The 25,732-nt window shown below is 54.6% G+C and overlaps 7 protein-coding genes across 7 annotated transcripts; 3 read left to right on the forward strand and 4 right to left on the reverse strand.

Annotated features, from left to right (window-relative positions):
• Positions 1–270: 270 nt before the first annotated feature.
• Positions 271–4,089, reverse strand: J7T54_003500 (uncharacterized protein; the record flags this gene model as incomplete). The annotated part of the gene is made up of 2 exons (XM_051505776.1): positions 271–1,737; positions 1,786–4,089. The coding sequence occupies 2 exons, from the start codon at positions 4,087–4,089 to the stop codon at positions 271–273; spliced, it is 3,771 nt and encodes a 1,256-aa protein (XP_051362937.1).
• Positions 4,090–9,301: 5,212 nt separating this feature from the next.
• Positions 9,302–9,899, reverse strand: J7T54_003501 (uncharacterized protein; the record flags this gene model as incomplete). The annotated part of the gene is made up of 2 exons (XM_051505777.1): positions 9,302–9,550; positions 9,603–9,899. 2 exons carry the CDS (start codon positions 9,897–9,899, stop codon positions 9,302–9,304), a joined length of 546 nt encoding a protein of 181 aa, XP_051362938.1.
• Positions 9,900–10,751: 852 nt separating this feature from the next.
• J7T54_003502 (Cysteine desulfurase-like protein) lies at positions 10,752–12,485 on the reverse strand (the record flags this gene model as incomplete). The annotated part of the gene is made up of 2 exons (XM_051505778.1): positions 10,752–11,174; positions 11,382–12,485. The coding sequence occupies 2 exons, from the start codon at positions 12,483–12,485 to the stop codon at positions 10,752–10,754; spliced, it is 1,527 nt and encodes a 508-aa protein (XP_051362939.1).
• Positions 12,486–13,269: 784 nt separating this feature from the next.
• J7T54_003503 (Reduced viability upon starvation protein-like protein) lies at positions 13,270–14,700 on the forward strand (the record flags this gene model as incomplete). Its single annotated transcript, XM_051505779.1, has 3 exons — positions 13,270–13,305; positions 13,386–14,625; positions 14,678–14,700. The coding sequence occupies 3 exons, from the start codon at positions 13,270–13,272 to the stop codon at positions 14,698–14,700; spliced, it is 1,299 nt and encodes a 432-aa protein (XP_051362940.1).
• A 215-nt stretch (positions 14,701–14,915) lies between these two features.
• On the reverse strand, positions 14,916–16,397 carry J7T54_003504 (uncharacterized protein; the record flags this gene model as incomplete). Its single annotated transcript, XM_051505781.1, has 1 exon — positions 14,916–16,397. The coding sequence occupies one exon, from the start codon at positions 16,395–16,397 to the stop codon at positions 14,916–14,918; it is 1,482 nt and encodes a 493-aa protein (XP_051362941.1).
• A 1,513-nt stretch (positions 16,398–17,910) lies between these two features.
• On the forward strand, positions 17,911–19,600 carry J7T54_003505 (uncharacterized protein; the record flags this gene model as incomplete). The annotated part of the gene is made up of 2 exons (XM_051505782.1): positions 17,911–18,115; positions 18,174–19,600. 2 exons carry the CDS (start codon positions 17,911–17,913, stop codon positions 19,598–19,600), a joined length of 1,632 nt encoding a protein of 543 aa, XP_051362942.1.
• Positions 19,601–19,844: 244 nt separating this feature from the next.
• On the forward strand, positions 19,845–20,792 carry J7T54_003506 (uncharacterized protein; the record flags this gene model as incomplete). The annotated part of the gene is made up of 1 exon (XM_051505783.1): positions 19,845–20,792. The coding sequence occupies one exon, from the start codon at positions 19,845–19,847 to the stop codon at positions 20,790–20,792; it is 948 nt and encodes a 315-aa protein (XP_051362943.1).
• Positions 20,793–25,732: the final 4,940 nt, after the last annotated feature.

Below are 25,732 nucleotides of genomic sequence, written 5' to 3' on the forward strand. Positions count from 1 at the left end.
CAGATATCCCCCCCACCCCCCCAAAAAAAAGAAACAAATTGCGTGTCCCGTGGCCAAACTGCAACATGGCAAAGTACGTGGGGAGAAATTGGTGGTTATTATTCGCGTTGCGGTGGGGGAGAGCCATGATGGCTTCGAAAGGTCAAGATGCAAAACATGGCCTCATGAGAAAAGAAGAAAAACAAAAACGTCGTTGCAGAGTCTTCAGCCGTAAGGTGGTGATATAAAAGGAAAAAATAAGAGAGAGACGGGAGTGTGAAGCGCGCAAGCTCAGACCAGAGTCTTCTTGCGGCGATTCAGAAACTTGGAGAACCCTGACCCTTCAGCAGCCGCAGGAGGAGACTGCGCAGGCGTTGCCTCCTTCATGCCGGGAGGCGGCCCCGAGTCACGGAGGAAGGCCGCCAGGTCGGCGGTCTCACTGCGGCTGCCGCCACCCACTGGTTCGCGAGGCTCAAACTTCTTCATGGGGACCCTGCCAGACCCAGATCCAGCGGCCGAGGCAACACGGGGTCGCTCTGCACGTGGCTCTGTCGACCCGTACGCGTTGTTGTAACTGTGGCTCGTGGGTATGTTGACTTGGATGGGCACATGGCCAGTTCGGGGCCCATTGCTGGAGATGGATTCTGAGCGATGGTTCATCGACCTGGCCTCAGGGGCAGGTGTCGGCTTGGAGGCAGCGCGGCCATTGTCCTTTGCGCTGCCGCTGTCGCTTCTGTCCCTGCCAAATTGGCCGCGCGTGAGTCGACCCATGAGGCTGGGCGCGCTCGCCTTCTTCTTGGGCCCTTTGTCGGCAACAACAGGAGCGGGCGCGGGCTCTGGAGGTGGCTCGTAGTTGCGCAGGAACTCGGCCAGACTCTCTTCCTTTTTCGCGGGAGGTTTCCTCGCAGAGGGCTGAGGCGTTCCCAGCAGGTCATCATCGTCCTCTTCTTCGTCGCTGAAGTCGATGGCGTAGGGATCACGGACGCGTCGTTGTTTGCGCTTGGGAATCATGTCCTCCTCTTCGTCGAACATCTTCTTGTGTTGCGCAGGCGATGGCTTGTTCCTCAACAGCGCCGTGTTGGAATTCGCCGACGACTGGATAGACCGCTCCGTGATGGTTGTGGATGCCTGGCTGTTGCGCGCCTCGGGGATGGAGGCAGTCTGCAGCGGTGCTCCTCCATGTTTCGGGCCTCTGGCGTTGCTCCTGGTGCTGGGCGGTCCTTGACGGAGAAAGTCGACAAGATCACCGCTGTCTTCCTTCTCCTCGACTGCGGCGTCGCGTGGCTGATAGCGGTTACGATTCGTGGTAGACACACGCCGGGAGAGGCTTTCAACCTTGGTCGTTGGGGGCGCCGCAGTCGCACCACTGGCACGAAGACCCGTTGGGGCACGCGACTCCCCAGGGGGGCCTGTCGACTTGATGAACTCAGCAAAGTCAGCGGTAGAATCCGCCGGCACGCGTGCTTCTCTCGCTAGACCAGAATGCGCCCGAGGCGACTCGGAGGCGGGCGGACTAGTGATGACAGGGTTCGTTGTGCTGCTCAGGGGAGACTTGACCGCACTTGGCTTGCCCATGGAGCTGGCGCCGCTGCCGGCGATGGCAATGGGTGTCGGCCTGTTGCCTGTGGAGTCAACGGGCGAATGATTACCGGCGCCAGCCATATGGTCGGTGGTCGAGGAGGAGGATCGAACACGTTCTGTTGAAGGCTTGCTGTCAGGGAACTTGGCTGAAGCAGAGCTGCCTGGGGAGCGCGGAGACTGGCACGGTGAGCTTTTGCAACGAACGGTGAGAGGCGGTTTACTTACATCCATGGCACGCATGTTTTCAGGCGTAAGGGTGTATGTGATGGTCTGATTGCTCTGGATGAGCTCCTCAAAGTTGCGCGCTACGTTCTCGGCGTGTGTGGGAACGTGTTCCTCGGAGGTTCGCACCGGCTTGATGCGGCCAGTGGGCGAGGAGCTCGATGACCCGGAGGTGTGAGTCTGCCGCTGAGACGCATTGGACTGGATGGGCATGAAGGCCATATCCTCCGAGTCTCTCGATATCGTCTTCTCACTCAGTGCTTGACTGTCTTGTTTGCCGTGCCGGTTCGAGGACTTGGAGGGAACCTCGGGGATCGACTCAATGGTATTTGTGTTGCTGTGCATGGCTCGACTCGACGATGGCTTGGCGTAGGAGCGTGCACTTGTGCTAGACGCCGCAGGCTCGGGAGCATGAGTCTTGGTCGTATGGACATAAAGAACCTCGCCTGACCCCTGAGAAATCGTCGTGCTTGCATTATTCGTACGATCCGCGGACGGTCTCATCGGGTATGTCACGCTCGCAGCCCCAGCATTGGCGTCCGCTGCGCGAGTTGCCCGATCATCATCCACAGGACTGGGTGAATGGCTACGGCGTGATCGGTGGCTCGACCAGCGTGGAGGCCTCTCGGCGGCGTCGATTGAGGGAGAATGAGATCCGAACGTCTTTGGTGCAGGCACGTCGACGATGCGTGCCGAGGATACACTTGTCGACTTCCTTGAGCGACCCTCATAGTTTGAAGAGCTGCTGCTAGCCACCGACACCCGTGAGGATGTCATGATCTCCGCCCTCTCGTAGGTGCCCAAGTCTTCCGCTTGTGGAGACCTTGAATTCTCGGTCCTTTCATCGGTGGTCTGCGCAACGCCAATGGCCTCTTGGCCGTCCTCGGCGGGTTCTGATGCCCCAGGGGCTCCAGTTCCACCGACAAGGTCTGCTTCACGATGCGATTGCGCCTGAGCTTCCTCGTTTGACTCGTTCGGGACAGCATAGAACTTGGCACGCTTGGCACGCGGGAGCGACGAAGACCGCGCATGCTTCTTGGGGGTTGCAGACTGTCGAAGCAAGGAGGCGGGCAAAATGAAGCTAAAAGACCTCTTTGGAAGGTCTTCCTCGACGTCCTCGTCATCCTCGTCACTGTTATATGCCAGACCAGGCACCTCGATCTCGTCCACGTCGTTGTCCGTCCATGGTAGGGGAATTCCGGCAGGATCTGTTGCCATTGAGGCCTCAGTGTCGTTGTTGGCTGCACCCTCTCCATCCCCTCCCACGGGTCCCGAGTGGCGTTTTGCTTCGCTCTCCGCGTCACTGGCAACCGTCCGAGGCACGAGAACATCGGTGGCGCTGGAGCTGCTTCTCATATGTCCTAGTGAGGCCCTCGAATAAGGCCGAGAGCCCGGATCCATGAAAGTAGGACTCCTGATGCGTTTCTTCCACCCCCTCCAAAGTCGGCCCAGAGTTCGGTCGAGGGCGACCCGCTCCATATCTCCTTCCTCTACCACAATGCGCTCGCCAACATCAGACGCATGGCGCGAACCATCCTTGATTTCTTTCTGAAATGCCGCGCGCAGCCTGTGGTATGACGCTTGCCCCGCAACTGTGAGAGTGAGTTCGCCCATGTACTCCAGGACGGAGGTGAGGAAAATTGCAACAGCTGGTGAGATGACATCCGAGATCTGCTCATCAGCGCCAATCTCCAAGTTCTCTTGTTCCATGTAGAGATCCTCATCTTCCTCCTCCATGTCTCCGAGCGAAGAGTAGACCATGCACCTCAGACGTGTACGCTTCCAAACAAGCTCCAGGTCCCAGTCACGAGCAGCCGCATCGGCCCCTTGCGGGTGGATAAAGTCATCCTCGTCACCACCTCCCAGGTATTCACGCAATTCCTCGTCGGCATTGTTGATTGCGTCTTTAGCCAGTTTGGGCTTGAGCACTTCGGTGACAGCGGGTCGAAGAGCGGCAAGTGTCGTAGCCTTGGATACTTGTAGGAAGTTGAAGAGTAGCTGGTCGAGGAAGTTGTTGACGAGCTGGAGGGCGCCCTGGGAGACTAGAGCAGTCTCGCCTGAGGGAAGCATGCCATTTTCATCATACCACGAGTCTGCGTGGCTATCGTAATCGTTCGTAACGATCTGTGATGCAGCAGAGGCAGCAATGAAGGCAGCTTCGGGCGAAACAGACTGAGGTGGAGAGACCAAGCCTTGCCCAATCGTTGACGGTCGGTCGCTGGATATACTTTGCGTCCTTGATCGTGGTAGTCGTGGGGAGGCGAACGACATCGGCGATCGAGCCATCTCGGGAGATGGTGCTCCCATGGTGAAGAAGATGGTCAGAGGAAACCTCTGGAAGACTTGGCGATTGTGACTATGATTGATTGAATCTTTGGTCGTCTGATCGGTTCAGTGAACGTTTGTCGAGCCCTGCTGTAGCAAGGTTGTTCCGGGAGCAAACGTGGCTATCGCGATCTTGACAGCGTTAGAAAAAGTACCATCCAGCGCCTGTATGATTCAACATGTGGAAGCCAAAGTACATGCGCCAGTCCCAAAGCAGGCGCCTGAACCAGGAGTTACGTTGGCATTCGGGCGCAAGACGCAGAAGTACAAGCCTCTATGAGCTGAGTTCCACAGACAAGCGACTTGCGACACAAACCAATCTGTGTGACAGCCAGTGAATGACAGATTGAAAAGGAAACGAAGCTTGAAGATGTTTGGGAACCCGCGACCGGTCGAGAAGGGATCCGGGAATCTATCTGAAGAACAAACTTACGGCAGGAAAGAAAAAAGCAACGCAAGACAACTGACGATGGCCGTCCCGCGAGCGAGCTAAAAGGTTGTCGCAAAAAGTAACGATCGCCAGCCAATTCGACAACAGAGCATGGGTGGACTGTCAAACGTCAAGCACTCTCGTCGCAACGCCTCTCGAGACCGATTAAAAAGAGAGAATGAATTGTCAGGAGACCTTGTCGACGGCAAATAAAAGGTGATAGACAAAGTAAGTAAGTAGCCGTAACGGTGGGCTGATCGATCCGGTCGGTGCAGTAGGTGGCCAGGGATTGGCGTCACCCCAGGTGGGATAGCCTCGTCCGTCGCGTTCAGGGGTTCCGGAGAGAATAGGCAAACCCAATTGGCCTCAGTAGCCCTGTCGGTGGTGGGTGTCGGTTTTAACGGAGCAGGCCCCCTAATTCTGAAGCGGCGCCCAGCAATTTTCAGATCCGCGTCTGATGGATGGATGGATGGATGGAAGGATGGATGTCGCTGCTGCTTTTCTGTTGCGCCACGAATGCAACCCTACTCGTTGCCAATGGCATCTGCCTTTTTCTCTCGTCAAAAGGAAGTATCACGCCTCGCCTCGCGGAGCTCGTACGGTCGCAGCTTCGAGCAGCTTCGTTGCTGTCCTGAATCTGCGTGCGCGTTGGTGCCTCCAACTGGCGGCCTTGGCCCTTAGTGCCGGCCAGGTCCCCGACTAGTGCTGCTGGTGATGGTCGTTGCGCAGTTGTGCTCCACAAAGAACATCTGAAAAGAGAGTCTGGCAGGTATTTGAGTCAATGTCGAGTCAGTTCACGTCCGCCATATCGCGTGGCGTCCAGCAGTCGTTCTCAGCGGCGCGCGGTCTCGACCTGGGAGCCTGTAGCCAGCGCAGGTTTCAAGATGATGGATACCCGAGGAGGGAACAAAGCGCCGATGTACACGTAGATAGAACCATCTGAAAGAGAATATATGATACCTAGTTTGAAAAGGGATGTGACGTCGGCTGGTCCCAGTCCAAACTCCCAAGTGACGGGCTCATCAGTTTTCGGTGCGAGGATTGGGCAAGATGACTGGACCCCAGTCGATCCGCATCTTCACGGCGCACGGATACAGAGCACAGTGTTCAATTCGCACAGTCTGGGTACGCGCCTTCAGTACAGATACAAGCAGTCCTATTGTTAGATGTCACCAGCGAACCAGAACCATCTCTTGTCAACTGGAGCTTGCCCGTGTGAGTGCGTGCCCGCGCCCTGTCATGCGCACGCAGTGTACGTACTTGCGTGCCAGGCCTTTGCGTTGCACGATGCTGCTCTGCTCAAAGACACTGGTGCCACGTTTTGGGATGCCGCAGCCTCCCGCGGAAAGCGACGCATACTGTGGAAAGGCAGTTATGTCTCTCCATTCCAGATGCAGGCATGCAGTTTGCGTCAGTAGTTGCAAAGAGTTTGCCCTGCACGGACCTATAAATCAGGCGCATACATGATACACGTAATTAACAAGGCAGGGTTCCGCTTGGACAAGGTCGTGGCCACCTCATTTGACACTGCCTACCTGCCAGGGCCCAGACGTTGCTCCGGCTCCTGACCTCGGCTTGTTGCTTGTTTCAAGAACAACAACAGTCCTCGCGCAGTGAAGACTTTTTACTGACCGAGATGAAACAGACGCATGCTCGATTCTCCATGTTCCCTGGTGATCTTGCTAGGAACCATGCGATGTCTGTGACAGTTCATCCGCCGGGGTGGCGCAATCATTACAGTACTATGCAGCCAGCCGAGAAGAATACATACGTACTCCGTACAGCTCAAGGTGCCTCATGCGGGAGGGAAAAAGTGGCGAGCGCTCGAGCTCTCGACCGGACCTTGCTAGTATAAGTCCAGTGATGCTATCAATTTGGGCAGCACCTGGAGGCGGGACCTTGTCCTTCAACTTCAAACCCATGCACACCAAGGGTCCAGAACAGTGCTAATGCCACGGTACTTCCACATCAACAGACTAGCAGTCTAGCCGGTGCCTGGCGATGGTGGGGGAGCAAAACATGGCCGGTTAGTTAAAGGCAGTAGTAGCTGAAATCATCTCAACGGCAATTGACATTCCCTTGATCCAGGTTCGAGGCCCTCAAGAGGTTCAAGGTAGAAGAGCATCGTGACACGGCTCATCTGGTGGCTGGACTTGATGTTGGCTGAATTTGTCTTTATTTAATGGGGGGTTCCCGCGTTGGAGATCGCCATTCGACACGATCCATCATCCATCCAACTACAGCTAGCGTCTACGTGTGGCAGCTGAACTACAGAGGCCCGAGCGCTTCTAGCGTTAAGCGAGCAATCTGTCGCCTGATAGATCGTCACAGTGTATCACGCTTGGGCCTCTTTAACGTCTCTTGGATAGAATCGGCTCCCTCTGCTCCGTTATCTGGAGCCCGGTCCACGTCAAGAATAGAGATTCGTCGTCATATTGACTTCTGTATGTATCACTGGCTGAGTCTACTTTTTTGTTTAGTGGCACGTAACTGCCTATTTCCGCTGCCAAGTCCTTGTAATCCCACCCCCAAGCCTACCCTTAATTTCCCACGCGTAGTGCACGAGTCAGAGTGTCCCACTACTGACCTGCCTCGATCTGCCGTTGTGTCCAAGACCGGCAAGAAATCCAAGAAACATGGTTCCCACGTGTCAGCACTCGAGAAAGATCGGAGCATGGTTGTCTCCAAAGTCCACAGGAGCAGTTGGAATCTTGAATCGGGCCGTATATCTGGGGGCCTTCAGGGGCACATTCCCGGGTAGCTCAATTGAAGCCAAACAGCTCGTCACGACTTACAACCGTACCCCTGAAAATTAGCGGCCTGGATTGCTCGTTTGTTGAATACAAATATGTCCAAAATACATGGCTCTTTTTTGGGGAGGGATCGCATCGTACTATTGCATGCGATAGAATCTACCAGATTACGAGGCGAAATTTACTACAATGGCATGCAGAGAAGGGCAAGTCACCTGCTAGTCTACAAGGCGACGTGGTCACACAAGCAAATCTCACAAACTTTAAAATCAATTTTTTTGTCTTCAAAAATGTTCATTCAAGGCCATCATGACCGCGCTCTGGTGAAAAACCATGACAGACCAAATGATCTGCTCTTGATGCCGTGTTGCTGTTGTAAAAGCCCATGAAATTCGCTGCTGGACAAGAAAAAAAAGGGGGGTATATCCGTAAACACCAGTCGCTCCCATCATGTCGCTCAATATCCGTCGTTCTCTTCCAACGAGATGTGCCCAGGGCCAGCTGAACTAGCCCCTCGTACTCCAACGCCGCCGATCAGCATGGAGATACTTTCAATATGGCCGAATCAAACATTCCCATCCAATCTGCATCTGTATCAGCATTTGAGCATACCAACGGCGGGCCGCGGAGACCAGGGGCCAGAGGGCCACTCACCCTTTAGTTGCGGGGACTGCCTCAAGGCAAGTCCTTCCTCGAGTGAAGAATTCGAGCTGGAGGCAACGCTTCCATGTCTCTTGCGACATCGTTGACAGATGCCTCCTTTTTTCACACCAGTGTATGTGGCATAGTGACAGCCTCCTGGCATGGTTGTACCCGCCGCGCAGGGCGTTGTGATGGTACGGGCAAGTTCGTTGCACTCGGGGCACTGAAGACTGTAGCCGTTACACATGGTTGTAAGAGGAGTGGTTATCGATGATGGATACTCTCTTACAGAGTGTTCCCGTTTTCTTTTCTGTATCCTGGACGGCTCTTCCTTTGCTGGACTGAACTCTGTCGGCGTTTAGTAATGATGATTGTGAGTTAAATCCAAAGATAAAGATCACTTTGTTTTCCATGGCGCGGCCTATATGAGCCCAAAGAATGTCCAGTGAACAGCTTATGCGTTCATGGTTGCGCTTGTTCTGCGCTACATGATAGGCTTTAAACTGTGTTCTGCTGCGAACACGCACGAACAATTACGAACAGCTCTTACATCTCAATAGCGCGGAGTTCAGGATTCCAGGGTCCAGTTAAACAAGGTAGAAAAGTCTAATATGAATCTTGAATCGAATTTGTTGTCCCAGCGTAGTCTTGCAAAAGGGGTCCCGGCACAACCTAGAGGAAGTGAAGCTCCGAAGTAATGTTGCTCCTTCGATCCACTCGCCTATACCACAGTCTAGAACTATATAAAGAAAGAGGGCGATCTCACAAGAGCAATGCTATGAACATAGGCCTGGACGAACGAAATAGTACATGTATGAGGGGCCATCTATCGCCAGCACAGGGGTTGGGGATGTACTTGACGATGGCACTCGACTTCAAAATATACCGCAACAGTGTATCAGCTCACAGCAAAGTTAAGCTTCATAAATTTCGCCCCACAGTCTCCGTTACTCTTCTGGAACGCGTCAAATTGGCGCATGGGGATGAACAAAGAAGCGATGGGGAGAAGGCTGCGCACTGGCCGTCGAAAGGCTATTGTCGTGGCTCACAACATCGACGAAGTGAGCCAGTACTAGCAGATATGTCTATACACAATGCAAGCAAGGAAAAAGTGGGAAAATCCATCTCATGGCTGCTGTATTGACAATAGTTGGTCGAACCGTTAGAACTTGACAGTTCTCAGCATGCAGTCCATCGACGCGATACCTGCGGGAAAGTCTATTGGTTAAATACACACAGCGGTCAATTGCTCGAGACATTGTGATAGTTTGTGATGTATAATTATTTTCATCGGCAAAACCTTTGGAAGGTCACAACCATTCTCATCGTAGGGTATCAAGTTTTTTTAAGGTCAATCCATAATTCCTCCTTACTGCTGGCGCTCAGCCTCCGCCTGTTTGGTGATGTCGTGCTCGACGCCACGCTGCTGTGTTTTTCCCTCCGCATGCATTTGGTTGTACTGAGCCTGTTTAGACTCATCACCAGTCAGTCCGGCGACAGCACTGCCAACGGCACCCTGTGCACGATTGGAAATTCCAGAGCCGTAGTCGGACAGCTGACCCTTGGCCTCCTGCTGCTGACCCTCAAGATTCTGCTGTCGGCCAGCTTGCTTGAGGTTCTGTCCAAGAGTTAGTCACATCAGTGGCATTTGGTGAATCGGCCCAACATACCTCATTTCCCATGAGTCCGCCAAGAGTCTCCTTTGCAGATCCAGCCGTTTGGTTCCACGAACCATCAGTGCGGGCCTTGTCGTCGGTAACAGCAGCACCGGAGCCAGAGATGGTGGCGCCAGGAAGCTTAGCAGTAGCATGCGAAGCGTCGTACTCGGACTGGGCCTTGTCCTCGCGGAGGTCACCCTGGGCCTGGTCACCAGTGTTGCCAGTCACACTGCCGAGTGCCGACTGGACCTTGCCAGTGGCAGTGTCGACGTAGGACTGGAGAGTGGAGGGCTGGTTGCTGTCGGCCATTGTGAAAGTTGATGTGATCCTGAAGGCTGGTATACGAGTGCAGGTGTATTGATTGTGATGGGAGGGAAAGGAGGAAGCACAGAGGAGCAGGGCGAAGAGACGTTTTTAAATAGCGACGGACTTCAATTCTGAGAGCTTCCAACACTTGCCAACCCTTTCTTGTGATGGAAGTCACGATGCCATCGATACAGGCCGAGTCGATCTGTCTGGGTCTAGTGACATCACTCCTTGCTCGCACTACCTGGCTGAGGCAAGCTGTTGACGTTGCCCGCAACCATTTTGGGGAATAAGGGGGGTCGTCGACGTGAGCTGTGTACGAAGGTGGGTGGGGTGTTCTTGCCGTGACGTCAGAGGTCTGTTGTCATTCTATGTAGAATGGAGGGCAGGAGCGTGCGATGGGGTCTGTGATGCCATGGGAACAGCAAAGACGATATTCAAATGACCGGGTGAAGAGAATCAGAATAGGGCACAAAGGCTGCTCGCGGTTGCACTCTTGACAATGAGTGAGGGCTCGTGGACGGTTCCCGGAATGCACTGACCCATCCACTGATAAAATACAACCCCGAGGTAAATCAGACTTTCGCAAAGCAAACACGGCAGGCTTGGTTTCAATCGTGGGCATTTAATCTTTGTCCCCTTGTCTGTATTTAACACGATTCAGCCCTTGAGTGTGTGGCGCTACGATAAAAACAAAAATGCTCATCTCATCCACGAAGACTCCCCTGACCATGCCATCTCAAAGACCGTTGGTATCGCAAATAATGAAGTATCATGATAGTACAGTGGTGTACACGCGCCAGACAAGGTCAAGCACAGCGTGCTGTGCGCTTCTGGTCCTCCCGCTCAAACCCTTCAGTGCTGGCTCCACTCAATGGTGTTCAGGTCGATGCCTTCCTGCACAAGCTCCCACAACGGGCTGAGCTCGCGGAGGAAGGTGACACGCTCTTGAACGGCCTTGAGCACGTAGTCAATCTCCATCTCTGTGGTGAAGCGACCGATGCCAAAGCGAATACTACTGTGTGCGCTCTCGTCACTGTTGCCAAGGGCTCGCAAGACATAGCTGGGCTCAAGCGAGGCAGATGTGCAAGCACTGCCGGAGCTCAGCGCAATATCTTTGAGGGCCATCAGTAGCGACTCGCCTTCCACGTAGGCAAACGAGACATTGACGCAGCCAGGGTAGAAGGAGTTTGGTGCTCCGTTTTGTGTGGTGTGCTCCAAAGACAAAAGTCCCTTGAGGAGTCGGTCTGAGAGGTACTTGATGCGCTTGGTGTCGTACTAAACGATGTGTTAACGGCAGATCATCCATCGCTGTTGAACTTGTAGAGCCAGATAAAGAGAAAGAAGTCAGATAATGTCTTGTGGTCAACACGGACGCCTTGTCACGGGCATTCAGAAAGCCATGCATGTGAAGATATATCATCACGTAATAGATGGGGATATGCCAAAAAAAAACATCAAAAACATCAAAAACCAAGTACGTACCGGCATCTCTTCCTTGGCGATACGGCACGCCTCGCCAAAGCCAACCACAAGGGGCGGCGCGAGTGTACCGCTGCGCAAGCCTCGCTCTTGGCCACCACCGGTGATAATGGGGTCCAAGCGGACCCTAGGTCGTCGCCGGACGTAGCAGGCACCCATGCCCTTGGGCCCGTAGATCTTGTGTGAAGAGATGGACATGAGGTCAATGTTCATCGAATTGACGTCCAGCGGGATCTTGCCGACCGCTTGAGCGGCGTCGGTGTGGAAAAAGACCTTCTTTGATCGACAAAGCTTGCCAATCTCTTCAATAGGCTGGATTACACCAATCTCGTTGTTGACTGCCATGACGCTGACGAGCGCAGTCTCTGGGCGGATAGCTGCCTCCAGATCTTTCATGTTAATAAGGCCATCGTTCTGCACAGGCAGATATGTGACCTCAAAGCCGTCGTCCTGCAAGTGACGACAGCTATCGAGTACACATTTGTGCTCCGTCTGTGTGGTAATGATATGCTTCTTCTTGCCACTTCGACCAAAGAAGCGAGCCACACCCTTGATGCTCATATTGTTGCTCTCAGTGGCACCGCTTGTGAAGATGATCTCCTTGGGATCGGCACCGATGAGGTCTGCGACGTGCTTGCGAGCATCCTCAACAGCCTTCTCACTCTCCCATCCGTACGCGTGTGTCCGCGAGTGAGGGTTACCATAGACGCCAACGTAGTAGGGGATCATGGCGTCCAAAACTCGAGGATCGACGGGTGTTGTGGCTTGCATGTCGAGATAGATGGGTCTTTGTCCTTCGTCCATCACCGCTGCCTGCTTGAGGACCTGCGCCATCGGGCTGACCTTGGCGTTGGTAGGCGCGTCGAGGGGAGTTGGAGATGGGATATCGACGAAATCTTTCTTGTCCAGTTTGATGGCTGTCTCAACGCGAGCACTATCGTGCTTGGTCCCTGTGACATAGCCGCGCCTCGATGCGTTCTTCGCAACAACAGCAGCAGCGGTGCGTGATAAACTGCGAGTGGCTACCGATGCGGCCGACGTCGCTAGGGGGGAGCTGCAACCAATACGGCTGCTCGCCCTCAAGGCGGAAGATGTGATGCTGACCATGATTGCTGATCTCAACCTGCGCGCAGCTTGTGTGCAGCGAAAGGAGATGATTGATGTGCAAACAAGGCAAGTTGTGGTGGCGTCGAGTCGATGACACGGGTAAGATGCGAAAGTGGAGAGCGAGATTTTGGTCTCTTTTTTTCTTGTAGTCCCTTGCCCCCCAGGATTTGTCATAGTCGAGCTTTCGGTTGACCTTCGGCTCGGGCGAAAAGCCCGACCGGAGGAGGATGGTGATTGGCTGGACTTTGCATCACTCGCCGACTCAGGCAGCTATCAAGCGTCACTGACTTGGTATCACAGTTCCGCCCGCAGGACGATATACCAAGAAACGGAGTCCTTCTTAGTGGTTCAAAATGATGAAGACAGCCCATTCAACATGCTGAGCGCCGTCAGGCTACGGGTACATGTACGGAGTAGCTTCCTAGTCACATTTTATCTGTTAGTGCGAGCGAAGAACCGTGCGCCAAACGCTAGCAAACACAAATGTCTTGGCATTGAATCTTACCTGGCTGGAGGCTAATTGCATGCAATTGGGAGGATGCGCTGGCGCCACAGCCGTGGCCAGCCTTCAGTCGCACGCGCCGCCGCACAGCCACCCTACGTCGTCACCGGTCGATCCTCGTTAACTTAGACGGACGCGAACTCTTTGCTGGCGGCCTTAATCCCTATCCGCCTCTTCGCTGACGCCGGTGGCTCTCGGGTTCTCTTGCTAGCTGTGCGTCGGATCTGAGCCATCTTATATTTTTCTCCTCCCATTCTGCCTTGCGCGCACGACTGCATCGCAATGAGTTTCAAGGGCTTCTCCAAGAGCTTGACGCGGGTAAGTCTCTCATCATCGTCATCCTGCCCCTCACCCCACGACGACTGGGCAACATCACAGCCATAGCACTGTCGGCGTAGGCGCTCAACAATCTGCAGGCACCGCAACAGATCAAGTCCAAGTTCAATATTGGCGAGTCCACGAAAGACGCCGTATACATCGATGCCGAACGCCGCTTTCAGGAGCTTGAGAACGAGACCAAAAAGCTCCACAATGAGTCGCAAAAATACTTTGAGGCCATCAATGGCATGCTCAGCAACCAGATCGAGTTCTCCAAGGCCATGACCGAAATTTACAAGCCCATATCGGGTCGCATGTCGGACCCTGATGACAGGAAGATTGAAGGTAGCCCAGAGGGTATTCAGGCTTGCGAGGAATACGAGGCCGTGGTCAAGGAGCTGCAGGAGACGTTGGCGCCCGAGCTGGAGATGATTGATACTAGGGTTATCCGCCCGGCGAATGAGCTCCTCGACGTCATCAAGGTCATCCGAAAGACCGCGGTTAAGCGTGACCACAAACAGCTCGACTACGATCGGCATCGGGCGACCCTGAAGAAGTTGCAGGACAAGAAGGAGCGCAGCGCCAAAGACGAGAAGGCCATGTGGAAGGCCGAGGGTGATGTCGAGGCGGCGACGCAGGACTTTGAGTACTTCAACGACTTGCTCAAGGACGAGCTGCCGAAGCTGTTTGCCCTCGAGCGCGAATTTATCCAACCTCTCTTCCAGTCCTTCTACTACATGCAGCTCAACATCTTTTACACTCTACACGAGCGCATGCAGCGCTGCGACATTGGCTACTTCAACCTCACGCTTGATATAGAGGACGCTTTCCACGAGAAGAGAGGAGATATCCAGGAGCGCGCAGAAGCTCTGTCCATCGTGCGCTTCAAGACGACGGGTCAGCGACGACCCATCCGTTACGGTGGCCGGCCAGCCCTCGAGGGTTCCAAGCCCCAGAACCTTCTCACACAGGGAGAGTCAACTTCGGAAAAGGCGAGCCCCAAGCTAGGCGGATACTCGCCAGGCGGCGCGGAGGAGGCTGCCGAACCCGCAGCACCACCTCCATATTCCCCTGGCCAACAGACAAATCTTTCAGCCATTGCCGCCGCGAAGCCCAAACCGCCACCACCTAAACCCAAGCCTTCGCGCCTCACCAATGCCCCCGCCGCAGAAATGTGCACCGCGCTGTACGACTACGCAGCGCAGGCCGATGGAGATCTGAGCTTCCACGCCGGGGACTCGATTGAGATTGTGCAACGGACCGCGAATGAGAATGAGTGGTGGACTGGTAAACTCAATGGGAAGCAGGGGCAATTCCCAGGTATGTACACTGCCTTGTGGCTCCGGCAGAACATTTGCTAACTTTGATACAGGCAATTATGTTAGACTTGGTTAATCAACCCTCCATACTTTCATATTTTCAAGTCATCCACTAGAATACTTGTCTGAGCATGGTTCAAGGATAATCAGTGCAAGCGGGAGGAACCGCATACTGCCCGGGATCAGCGCATGCCTAACGGGCGACGTGTGACAACTGGAACGGTGCATATAAACATCATGTGAAGGAAATTCATTTCTTCTGCCTGGCCGCCAAGGCCACAACCACCTAATCTAGTGTGTGAAGTCATAACCAGCAGCACGCCCACCATCCGCAGCGCCTAGGATAAGATGGAAAGGCTTTGCTGGCGCCATCCACTCCTCGTTGCCGAGCTCTGGCATGTCCGGCAACTCCAAGAGCTTTTGTGGAACGCTCTGCGGCTTGGTTCCATCCGCCTTGCGCAGACCTGGAATCCGGAGCGCAGGGTCAAATGAGACGAGGACAATGGTTCCATGGAGCCCCGCTTCACTGACAGGTGAAAACACAAAAACGCGACCATCGAAGTCCCGGCGAACCTTTTTCACGGGCTCACTTATAGGTGTCATCAGGTTGAAAAGCATGCCCATTGTGGACTCGTCGTGTCCGCGCTTCACCTCGGGGGGCCATAGGCAAGCAATGGCTTCCTCTTGCTGCCACTCTACGTCGCCGTGGAATGCCCAGGCGGGCGATGCAGAGCGTACAGGGCGTCGTTGGGGTCTGACCCGCGTTCGAAGCCGGAAGTGCTTTCGCGTGGTGGTCGATGGCTCGTTCACCAGATCGATGAAGCTGTCTGTTCGAGGATCATAGTCATTCGCGCAGATCGTTTCGAAGCGGGGGCTGTAGACATCGCCAACGTGACAGCTCATTGATGGGATCGTTATTGCCCAATCGCCCTCTTGTCCAAAGTTGTTCAAGTGTTCTGCGGGCACAAGGACCTGTCGATAGCAGCATCTCTCCGTCCTGCCGTATGGTATTTGGGCGCAAGCCAAATAGAATGATACATCGCCCGTTGCTTCGTCTTGGGAGAGCTTCATAATGTCGAAAGCGTGCCTTTTCACAGCGTTGCCACCCTTGAACGAGCCGGAGAGGTGCTGCAGGGTGCTGGAATCGCTGGTACGCATCCTGAACCAGTGATAGTAGCTGCGCTGGAGGTCGTACATGACGGGACCGAGGGGCGAGCAACTTGACGATGCGCCGTATAAAACTCCGTCAATGATCTCAAAGCAGACGTTCTCTCCCAGCCGGTCGCCGAAAAAACCGACATCTAGAAGAAACTTGTGCCCCCATTGTCGAGATTTGATGTTGAAGCCCCTTAAGGACCACCGCCATTTAGAGACCGGATCATCGACGATAATGCCATAGTAGAGATCATGCTCATCATTCCTCACAAAAATACTGTTGCGGCCCGGTAGGCTCTCTGAGTCGAGTATGCAACGGTGTTGGACATCGCACACCACCAGCCTGCACCAGCTGGAATCGTATCCCTCGAGGAGAAGGGACAGGATGCCCTTTTCATAGTGAATAAAATCGACATAGAATGGCTGGCGAGGGGCATGTCCATATAACTGAGTATAGATGTTCCGGGTATCGATGTGCGCCTCTTCCGCTGCGGTGTCGTCGAGGTGCAGGATGCGAAAGCAATGACGGCCCAGCTTATAGATGAAGGCTCCGCCCGAGAGAATGAAGCGATTTGAGACGGCAGCCAGCAACAGTTGACAAGGCGAACCTGACTCCATGGCTATGGTTCTCTTGCAGAGACGCCTCCATTCGCTTGCAAAGCGCCCCTTTGTCAGGGCATTCCGATATTCAGCAGAATACGATGCTCCATTCTGCGCACGAATCAGTCTTGCTTCTTTCTTTTCGAACGGTTCAAGCTCACTCTGAGTAAAGTTTGACAACAAGAGTCGGAATAGGCAATAGTTCGTAGAAGACCCTTGCAAGTCAAGGAGAGGGACCACTGCTCGCCCAAAGTCATGCAAACTAGTATCATCTCCAGCAGCTCCTGTGGCACATTCAAAAGTAAAGACATTATGAACGACGTTAGTTAGCAAGAAGAGGGCGTAACTCGAGGCCGAGAGGGTCAAACGAGTGAACAGAACAGAAATCAGGTCACTTGGCCATACTTGTAGGAAACATGAACCCAATGGTCGTGACAAAGTGCATCCTGAGCGGGGACTGCACATTGTCATTGAGGCTGCGTGTTTTAACCTTGTGTGACGCGAGAGTATGTGATGAGGTGTCCTTGACTCCATGTCTTTGACCAACGACTCGAGTGATAAACTAGGGAGCCGAGACTTTGACTGGTGCCCATGTCTGTTACACGGCAGCCCACGCAGAAAATGGAATTTTTGAACAGCGCCTCGGCTGTGGGATTAGTGAGAGGCAATTTGGCCACTTGCCATGGGTTCAGATGGCTGAATGATCGTACGAACTTACGTTGGGGCATGTCAGGTAGAGAAAGGTTTGGCGCTTCTCCGTCACCGCTTAGTACATGTACCTGCCCCGCCATTTACAAGGCTGGCCCTTTGCATGATCAATGGGGAACAAGACTTGCAAGGGTATCTAGCCAGCAGGCGCTCGGAAAATCGGGCTTTGCGGCCAGCTCATCGAGTTGCGAGGGGGTGAGGAAGGCAGACATGAGGCTCTGCACTGCGGTCACACCATCATGTGGGCAACTGGAGTCAGTGCGGCTTTGAAAATACTGACTACCCTGTATGTAGCCAAAGCTCACAGTGCTTGCAGTACGTCTAGTGTTGCATCTTGAGACGGCGCAAAAGAAACACGGGAACCAAAATAAAACTTGCTATGGTTATGTTGAGTAAGGTGGATAGGAATTGTTCTTCATGCCTTGGAGACGCCTGTGTGGTAGTGAATCGAACTAGCAACATGTTGTCGTTAAAAACGTTTTTAGTCTTAGACAATTTCAACGACACATTTTGTCGTGAGGCGCGGGTAAGGCTGATCTTGAGTCTCGTCTGATCCATATCAAGTATTCCTGCCCACAAGCCTCTATCTATTCAGGAATACTGGCCTTGTAGACTGTTCCCAGGCGCGTCATCCCGAACCCCCAAAAGCCCGGGTTCTCCACAAATGCGGCATCGCGCGCCCTTCGGGATGAGTACATCGTTGACTTCTCATGTTCTAGGCGGACGGTCCTAGTATGCCGAACTTGTCCTTGCAAATACATCCCCGCTGTGTGAAAGCTCTCACCGCTAGACCACCAGCCACTTCTATCGCCTCCGCGTCGCAATGATCGACCTCACGGCGCCTTTCGAGGCCGACAGGCTCCTCGAAATCCGCACGTCGGCCATGAAACAAATGCCGGGCCTCACAATCGCGTCGGGAATAGACAAGGAACTGTGCAACAGGCCCATGAAGATTGACGAGGTGGGCCTCGAAGGCGACGAACACGACCTGACCTTTCATGGGGGCCCTGACAAGGCCGTCTTAGGCTGTAAGCTCAAGCAAAATTCCACGACGACAACGATGTACCGTGATATTGATGCCCAAAGACTGCTCTTCCCACTATCCGAACTGGCAGGAGTCTTACCCGGAGGCAGCAGACAAGTTTGTACCGGGAGGATTTGGCGAGAACTTCGTCACGGCTCACATGAACGAACGCAATGTCTGCATAGGCGACATCATCTCCGTGGGGTCTGAGGTCCTGCTGCAGGTATCCCTACCCAGATCCCCTTGCTTTAAGCTGAACCATCGCTTCTCTATCAAAAAGTTTGCGCCTGTCACCTACGAAACGAGCCGTACAGGCTGGTATTACCGCGTCATCCGTGGGGGCACGGTCCAGGTGGGCGACGAGCTTCGTCTGGTGGAGAGGAAATGGCCCAAGTGGACGATTGAGAGAATCCAGGAGTACCTGCACCGAAATAAGGACAACTTTGAGATGAACCAGGAGCTGTCGCGCATTGAGGAACTCGGCATGGAGGCGCGAGGCCAATTCCAGAACCGAGTCGCTAAAGCTCTGAAGAAGAAGGACGCAAAGACGGAGACGTGGCATGACTACAGGATCATTGAGCGCCACATGGAGACGCCCAGGGTTGTGTCTCTGACTTTTGAGGCGGTGGACCCGCGAGTCAGCGCGGAACAGAGTGACTTTGGTCTTCATTCGAAGCTCAAGCTGCCAAACGCACTGACGAGATCGTACTCGGTGGTGTCGGGAGAGGGCAAGCTTCTCGGTCGCCGGTTCGAGCTCGGCGTCGCGCTTGAGCAAAACAGCCGAGGGGGATCAAAATACGTGCACGAAAATGCGCACGTTGGCGACGTGGTTCCCGTGGGCAAGTTCACGACCAGCGTCGCGCCTGATGCATCGGCCAGCATGCATGTCTTCATTGCTGGCGGGATTGGCATCACTGCTTTCATCGCGCTGGTGAAGCGGTGTTTCCAGATCAATTGGGACTTTAAGCTGCACTATGCCGTCCAGTCTCTGGAGGACATGCCATATCGGGAGAGACTCGCGCCCTACGGATCCAAGGTCGTCGTGTATGACAAGTCGAAAGGTCAGAGGATGGACATCAACGGGATTGTCAGGGGCATGCCGTGGAACAGCCACCTCTATGTCTGCGGACCTGACCGGATGATGGACGCAACGAAGAGTGCAGTGGCAGAGAGTGGTCTGTCCCCCAACGAGGTGCACTACGAGGCCTTTGGGGCCAACATCTCGGGTGATCCGTTCGAGGCGGAAGTGGCAAACAGAGACGGCAAGGCCGTCAAGGTAGGAGAGGAGGAGAGCCTGCTCGAGGTATTGCGACGCGAGTTTGATGATGTCCCCTCGAGCTGCGAAGTCGGCAACTGTGGCACCTGCAAGATCTCTCTCATGAGCGGCCGGGTTGATCACCGAGGCACAGCCTTGTCGGAAGAGGACAAGGCTAACTCCATGCTTTCATGTGTTAGTCGCGGTGCTGGCCGTATTTCCATTGAGATCTGAGGCGGGCCTAAGGGCAGCAATAGAAGATGAGCATGTAGTACATTGTTATACTTCGTGAACGGGTGAGAGGTGTCGTCTGTGTTGACGCGACTGGGAATCTGGGACATCACTGCGCTCACGCACTGTACCACGCACCGTACCAATCGATAAGCCGATCGCCAACTTTTTTTCGAACCTTCCGAAACGCATTCAAAGCTGAACACCACAACGCAAGCATAGTTCCTTATCATCCACGACGACCGTGATGGCACCCCAAGAAGCATCAGACGGCCGATTTGCCGTCCTGCCCGTGCGCATGATTGGATCGGAAGCATATCCCGTCGAAACCGTCCATGAGATCAGGATCCGGCCAAACAAGCCCAGATTCCCCACCGCCAACGATGGGCGAACGCTCTACCTGAAGAACATACCCGTCGACAGCACAGAGGCTCACTTTCGTGAATTGTTCGCCACTCTTCTCGGCGGGCAGCGTCAATTCGAGTCCATCGCATTTGAGAATGAGGCGCAAACAGTCCTCGCTGTCGACCCGGCCCGCGCTACGATGATTCAGGGCTTCGCGAAGAAGAGAAAACGCGGAGATGTCGAGGCAGAGGAGCGTCGAGAAGAGGTCGCGGCGCAGCTGCCCGAGATATGGACGCGCCGTCTGCAAAACAGCGGGAGCACGGCGACGGTCCTCCTGGTCGAGGAAGCAAGTGTTGCCAGGGTTCTCAAAAAGATTGATAGGATCCACAGCGGCAAGGGTGCGCAGCCGATCTGGGGCCAGGGCGTCGACGACAAGGACGTGTCCCCGCTGTCGACACCATGGATTGCGACACATCTGCGACTGAGCCGAGCCGACAAGCTCGAGACCAAGAATTCCGTGCACGCATTCTTCAGCGTCTTCAACCGCAAGGAGAAGGAAGCCAACGAGCTTGCCAAGCGGTTGCGCAACGAGCCTGACGAGGATGGCTTCGTCACCGTCACCAAGGGCAGCAGGAATGCACCGGCCAGCCGCAACGAGGCCGACGAGGCCCGGGCCAAGATGCTGCAGAAGGAGGCGAAGAAGAGGGAGGAGCTCAAGAGGTTCTACCGCTTCCAGCTGCGCGAGGAGCGCAAGCGGGAGCAAGCCAACCTGCTCAAGGGCTTTGCGGCGGCACAGGAAAAAGTGGCAGCGATGAAGGAGAAGCGTGGCAAGTTCATGCCCGAGAGCTGAGGGGGCCCGCTTGGGCGAACAACAAGCACAAAAAATATATGGTGAGTCGTCCCCTCTGCATTTGCTGTCTCTACACACCATGACTGTGATGACGCCGCGGGGCCATCAGAAGCAGGCTAGAGATCGGGGCGCTTCTCACAGTGTCTCGTCTCAAGGACGCCGGCTCTTGCTGCACAAACACCGCGTAACAATCTTCTCAAAATCTCTGAAATGCCAATCGATCTTACTTGCGTTCTTGACAATCATGTTGGATCTTGGCTGACTAGATCTGCGGTTCTCTGCTGTTCAGGGCGCACACCATGTCGCGCTCCAGGCTAGGCGTCATATTTGGAGTTCTGGTCTCAAGAACCGCCCTGACCGGTGGTCAGTGTCAGAGGATCAGCAGTATAGCACGTTGCGGGCGACTTCACCCGGAGGGTGTTTGTCTCACAAAGATGTCAAGCCTTTGCAGATTGCTCCGCATGATCTGGAACAACTGCTGGTTCCTCATCCGAGGAACTGCCACTTTATGCGCCTCACGCAGGTTTAGATGTCCTGACGACTGGATGTACCGCCAAGGGCGCGAGGGGAGGAAGGCGACAGACTTGAGAGTTGATCCTCGCGGATCCAGGCAGCCGAAATCCCGGCCATGCCGATATGAGAACATCGCTGTGCAGCAGGCACATGTTGAAGAGGATACTGCCCGAGTTGACTGAAGGCTTTGGGTCCCAGGCCAGGATTGCCGGATGAAGTTGGCACAAAATCTTAAAGATAGCACTCTCCATAATTGTTAAAGACACTTCCAGAGACAGTGCATTAGAGACAGTTCATTGACTTGACCCTGACCATCTGATCTCACCTGACTCGAAAAGCGATGAGAAGATGGTTCTTGTCAGGCTGTAGGGTTACCTGAACTCGTCCTACAAAGTGACAACAGTAGCACTCAAGTATACATAGCATCCAGCGCTCACGTATTGTTTGCATGGAACAATTACAATAAAATATCGACATTGCTAATTTGAGGACCGTGGCGGGGTCAAGGGACTTGGATGAGCGATGCTGGTTGACTCGGCAACGAGGCAAAAAATCCACAACAAGCCGCCTCGTCGCGACTTCAATGCGCCTCGCGATACCGCGCCCAATGCAGACTTGGACAACGGATTTACTTTCTACGCCAACGAGAAGATGGTAGAGAGATTTTGATCCCCTAGTTACTTCCCTTTCCTGACAAAGGCACCATGATCGATACCGACAATCTGCGCACGGCTTCGCTGTACATCAACAATCAGCTCCTGTCTCGCGGCCTCATCAAAGATGGGCAGAGCATCGATTTTGCGAGCCCATGTGACGGCGACGATGGCGCATTCACCATGGGCCGCATCATCAGCGTGGTGAACGACCTCATATTGAGGCGTGATGTGAGTACCACGACGTGTCAACGCGCGCCTGAGGCAAGCTAACGTCTGCTCTAGCGCGATGCTGCACAGCGCGAATCACTCTCGGCGACGATGCGAGCTTTGCGCACTGACAACTTGAAACTTACAAACGATGTGACGCGGCTGTCGGAGAAGAGCAGCGAGGCTCAACGGAAGCTCGACATTGCCGAGTCCTCAGAGACAGCCGCCAGAACCCAGCTCAGGTCTGCCGAGGCCGCTGTGAGGGGACTCAAGGAAGAGATGGCGCGGACGAAAACCCTGGTGGCCCAAGCGCGTTCGGCGTGCGCGAACGATGTCAGACGGCGGGATCGACACATCGACACGCTCAAGAAGCAACTGGGCGAAGCTGGTCGGCCGCGCGGTACGAGGTCGAGCCCGGCCATCACCACGATTAATGTTACGGGGGACTTTGGGATGGAGAAGCAGTCTGCTGCGTCCAAGGGAAACACTGCGACGGAAGAGTACAGCCTGCGCAGCGAGACGAATGGCTTTCTGGCCAAACTGGCGCAGGATCTCAGCGAGGAAAATGAAGCGATACTCAACGCTATGCGACATACGATGACGACGTTACGACATATGAGCGGCTACAATAAAGCAAGAGATGGAGATGGCATCGCTGTGAAGCAACCGTCGTGGGAGGACATGGCCTCTGAGCTTGACTCGGTGCTGAAACACATGAAGACCATCCTGACGAATCCATCATTTGTGCCGATAGAAGAGGTCGAAGTTCGGGAAGAAGAGATCAATCGACTCAAGGATGGATGGGTCAAGATGGAGAATCGATGGAAAGAAGCAGTGCTGCTGATAGACAGCTGGCGGAAGAGAATGGCTGCCAGCGGTGAGCCGGTACGCGAGGACGAGCTGCAGATGAGCTTGCGCCTCAGTCCGATCCGCGTGGGAAGTGCCAAGGGGCATCAGAGCGCCGAGTTACTCGGACTCTCCACCGTGGCCGAGGAAGGCGACGAGGACACGTCGCACGCCCAGCGGTCACCGTGTCCGGCGGCTGCTCAGCATGCCCGAGTCCACGACCTGCAGCCCGATGAGCAGGACGAGTCAAGCTTGGAGCTCACAGACCTGAACAACGACAGCTCCATGGCGGATGAGGAATGGCTGGGGCCGAAAGAGGAGCAGCCGAATTTCGAGGTGTTGCAGGAGTCAGTCGCCGAACCTCGGGACACTTCCTCGCGGGAGTCGTCACCGCTGCCCGAGCCACCGCAACTGAGTCCTCTGCGGGCGTCGCCTTCAGCAGGGAACAGACGTGGTCCACGTGCTGAAAAGACCAAGGAACGACCTGGAGACTTTAGTACCATCATCGAAGAGAACACGCGCGATCTGGAGGAGAAATCGCCCTCTAAGCCATCGTCACGTCGTGGCACGCCCAAGCGCTCTGGCATCAGCAAAATCCGTCAGCAGGGCGCCAAGCCGCGACGCTCCCCGGTACGGACATCTCTTGAAGAAGCGCTGCTCCCGCTACCGGAATCGGAACCCCAAGAGGCACTGGCAGTGGCGGATTACTCCACGGACGAAGATGAGCTCGCTGCCGGCCCTCCCCAGAAGACACCCCGTCGCGAGACTGTCGTCTCCAAACAACCTGTCCCCAAGGAGGAGGCAACGCAGCAGAGTCCGCTGACAATGGCCAACATTGCAGCCAAGCTGGCGGCCTCGGAGAGGGAGGCGGACGCAGCCAGGGTGAGGGCGAAGCTCAGGGCTCTGAGGGGGGTCAGGGAGGCAAAGCAGTCTGCTGCTTCTGCTTCTGCTTCTGCTTCTGCTTCTGCTTCTGCAGCTGCTGCCCCAGCCCCTGGGCCTACGTCGAGACGAGAGGAGCCAGAGGAAGATGGTGATAGCGATCCTGTGAAACAAGATCCCAGTGCGCAGAAGCAGGTCAAGAGGAAGAGGGACAAGGGGACAAGCAGGGCGACCTCGAGGAGGCGCAGTACGCTCAGTCCTTGGGAGCTGGACAAGCTTATGGCTGGGAATGTGCAGTGATACCTACGCTGCGTGCGTGTCTGGCGTTGGCGGCAATCGACAAGCGTGAGAAAATCTCAATGGGACCTGTTTGACTTCTTGATGGCCAGATTGTTTGCTCTTGGTTTAATTACCGACAAAAAGTCTAGAACGAAGTAGTAGTCAAGCATGCCCCTTGCTTGGCATGTAACAGACCTTACCAGGTACGAGAGGGTCGGGCTGAACCTGAACATGACAACACCACATGTAGGCAGCGAGGCGACCGTCGACCAATAGTCGACTGCTACCGCCCCCTCAATATGCAGCTCTGCACCTCACCTGGAGCGCATGAACTTGCCAAGCCCCGACTGACTGACTACCTTAGGTTCGTGTCTGCATCCTTTCTCACCATCACGTACTTGCCTTACGCGGGATAGGGAGCGTCAACTTGTTGCTGCCATGGGCGACCCCTTCGGTATCACCGTCAACGTACTAACCGTGCTGCAGCTTGCGGCCAAAGCGACGCTCTACATCAAGGAGGTCAAGGGCGGGTCGTCCGACAAGACAAGGCTGCGGGATGAGCTCAGGAGCACCGTTCTCCTCCTTGAAATGCTCAAGGACCGCCTCGAAGACGACCAAGGTGACGGAGACGGAGACGGAGACGGAGCTCAACACTTACCCACGGGGCCTTTGACCCATTCTGAAGGCCCAGTATTTCAGTTCCAGAAGCTACTTGAGAATGTCATCGCCAAACTCGATCCCAAGACGGGTGTTGGTCGAATTTCCAGGGTTCTTACTTGGCCGTTTGATAAGAAAGACGTAGCCGAGATCCTAGCCGCCATGGAACGGGTAAAAAGCCACTTCATGCTGGTCATGCAAAAAGATCTCGTGTATGAGCCTTGTCTACGTACGGGAAAAAAAAAAAAAGGTTTACAGGCTGAACCAGCTACAGGGAACTTTCCAAGCTCTCGCTGCTCAGAATAGAAGAAGTCGACAGCAAGTTGGAGACAGCCGAGTCCAAGGCGAAGCAGGGAGAGACTCAGAAGATCATACGCTGGATCAGCTCCCTCTCCTTCCGTAGCAAGCATGCCAGCGTGCTCGAGAGTGTGCAACCCGGCACTGGTAACTGGTTTCTGGAGCATGATAGATTCTTGGACTGGACACGCGGGACAATGCCAATGCTCTGGTGCTCCGGTATCCGTGAGTCGCGCGGTGGATATGGAGCTTTCGCGTCTCATGCTGACTGTTCTTTGTAGCCGGAGCTGGCAAGACCACTCTCATGTAAGTGCAGGCTCCGCGTCACTGAATTTTTCTCTTTCACAGGCTCATGCGGTATACAGGTCTTTGGCCATTGACCATGTTGAACGGATGGAGACAACATCTGACACGGCACTCACTTTCATCTACTGTGACCACAACCAGCAGGCCGAGCAGACACAGGTTGCTCTCCTCTCCAGTCTCCTGCAGCAACTCCTGCAGCAGGACACGACTGGTACTCTCCCTCCCGAGATATCTTCCCTCTACAACTTGCACCAGAAATACGGCACCCGTCCGACCCTAGCACAAATCGAAGACAATCTC

Source organism: Emericellopsis cladophorae, assembly GCF_022114955.1.
Source record: "Emericellopsis cladophorae strain MUM 19.33 chromosome Unknown NODE_16_length_390664_cov_118_533041, whole genome shotgun sequence".
Lineage (NCBI taxonomy): Eukaryota > Fungi > Ascomycota > Sordariomycetes > Hypocreales > Bionectriaceae > Emericellopsis > Emericellopsis cladophorae.